This window comes from Protobothrops mucrosquamatus, unplaced genomic scaffold, assembly GCF_001527695.2.
Source record: "Protobothrops mucrosquamatus isolate PMUCROS unplaced genomic scaffold, P.Mucros_1.0 scaffold6318, whole genome shotgun sequence".
NCBI lineage: Eukaryota > Metazoa > Chordata > Lepidosauria > Squamata > Viperidae > Protobothrops > Protobothrops mucrosquamatus.
In genome coordinates this window covers 4,042-5,862 of record NW_015392146.1, presented here as the reverse complement: position 1 = coordinate 5,862, position 1,821 = coordinate 4,042, and the positions used below count along the sequence as shown (strand labels likewise).

At 48.9% G+C, this 1,821-nt stretch overlaps 1 protein-coding gene across 1 annotated transcript in view; it reads left to right on the top strand.

Moving 5' to 3' along the window:
* Nucleotides 1-1,821, top strand: part of SLC30A9 (solute carrier family 30 member 9) — a 31,335-nt gene that overhangs the window by 25,787 nt on the left and 3,727 nt on the right. Inside the window, exon 15 of the mRNA XM_029286951.1 lies at nucleotides 1,147-1,312. Coding sequence (XP_029142784.1) covers nucleotides 1,147-1,312 — 166 coding nt within the window. The remainder of the gene's footprint in view (nucleotides 1-1,146; nucleotides 1,313-1,821) is intronic.

The window sequence follows — 1,821 nt, the reverse complement described above, 5'->3', positions numbered from 1 at the left end:
TGCCCTCCTAACCATACCCAAGCACTCCAAATTTGTTGGCGATGTCCATTTTGCTCTCTTGAGTTCATGGTGACCTAACCCTAAGTGGAATTTTCCTCCAATGGGATTCTCCCATGTATTTTACCAGGAAACAGAGATAGGGCAGCCTAGAAAAGTCAGTGCCCTCCTAACCATACCCAAGCACTCCAAATTTGTTGGCCGATGTCCATTTTGCTCTACGAGTTCATGGTGACCTAACCCTAAGTGGAATTTTCCTCCAATGGGATTCTCCCATGTATTTTACCAGGAAACAGAGATAGGGCAGCCTAGAAAAGTCAGTGCCCTCCTAACCATACCCAAGAACTCCGAATTTGTTGGCGATGTCCATTTTGCTCTCTTGAGTTCATGGTGACCTAACCCTAAGTGGAATTTTCCTCCCATGGGACTTTCCCATGTATTTTACCAGGAAACAGAGATAGGGCATCCTAGAAAAGTCAGTGTCCTCCTAACCATACCCAAGCACTCCAAATTTGTTGGCCGATGTCCATTTTGCTCTACGAGTTCATGGTGACCTAACCCTAAGTGGAATTTTCCTCCCATGGGATTTTTCCATGTATTTTACCAGGAAACATAGATAAGGGCAGCCTAGAAAAGTCAGTGCCTTCCTAACCATACCCAAGCACTCCAAATTTGTTGGCCGATGTCCGTTTTGCTCTCTGAGTTCATGGTGACCTAACCCTAATCCTACTAGGTAATAGAGATGAGAAGGATAATAAGTAATAAAGCCTTACTACGTGGTTTGGCATCCTAAGGGCTAAGACGGTGCCGTGGGAATTATGTGTTTAGCAGAGTGATGGCATTTTGGGGGCGAAAAACTAACTTTTGTGTCCGGCTGTTCTGGTGCGCAATGCCCTACAGCGTCGTCTTGAGGGAAGAAGTTGAAACAGTTTATGTACAGGTTATGGGGGAGGGCTGATAATAAATAAATGCACCGGTCTTTAAAATGGGCATAAAGTTAAGCTGGTGTCACTTTTTTCCCCTCCTGGATATGGTTGTGGGGTGGTTTAGGAAGAACGTGAGGTTCCTTCGCCCTGCTAGCAGAATATAAAAAGAGGAAGCGAAGAATTTCCCCTTGTGATGTTCATTGGGTGACTGGTTTACCTCTAGGTAACCCCTACTACGACAGCCTGGGCTCTCTGGGCGTGGGGACTTTGTTGGGAGTTGTGTCGGCGTTCCTCATCTACACTAACACGGAGGCCCTGCTGGGCAGATCCATCCAGCCCGACCGGCTTCAGAAGCTGACCGAACTACTGGAGTGTGATGCTGCAGTGCGGTAAGAGGAGTTCCGTTGGAGATCCATCCACCCAACGGCCCAACGGGTGGAAGGGCTGCAGTAGACAAGAGTAGAGTCGGAGCAGAACGTGGAAAGCGTGGAAGGGAAATTAGCAAGAGAGTCTTTGTCGCTCAGGGTGGAGCTGTGGAGCCCCCCCGTGGTGCTTCCTGACCTTGGTTGTTTACTTGACCCAACTAGGTAACATCATCAGTGCTAGAAGGGAGGAGGAGGAGGAGGACTGTGGGGTCCTTGGTGCTCTCTGAGCTTGGTGGCTTTCTTGCAGACGTTTCATGACCCAACTAGGTAACATCATCAGTGCTAGAAGGGAGGAGGAGGACTACTGTGGGGTCCTTGGTGCTCTCTGAGCTTGGTGGCTTTCTTGCAGACATTTCATGACCCAACTAGGTAACATCATCAGTGCTAGGAGGAGGAGGAGGAGGACTGTGGGGTCCTTGGTGCTCTCTGAGCTTGGTGGCTTTCGTGCAGACGTTTTGTGACCCAACTAGGTA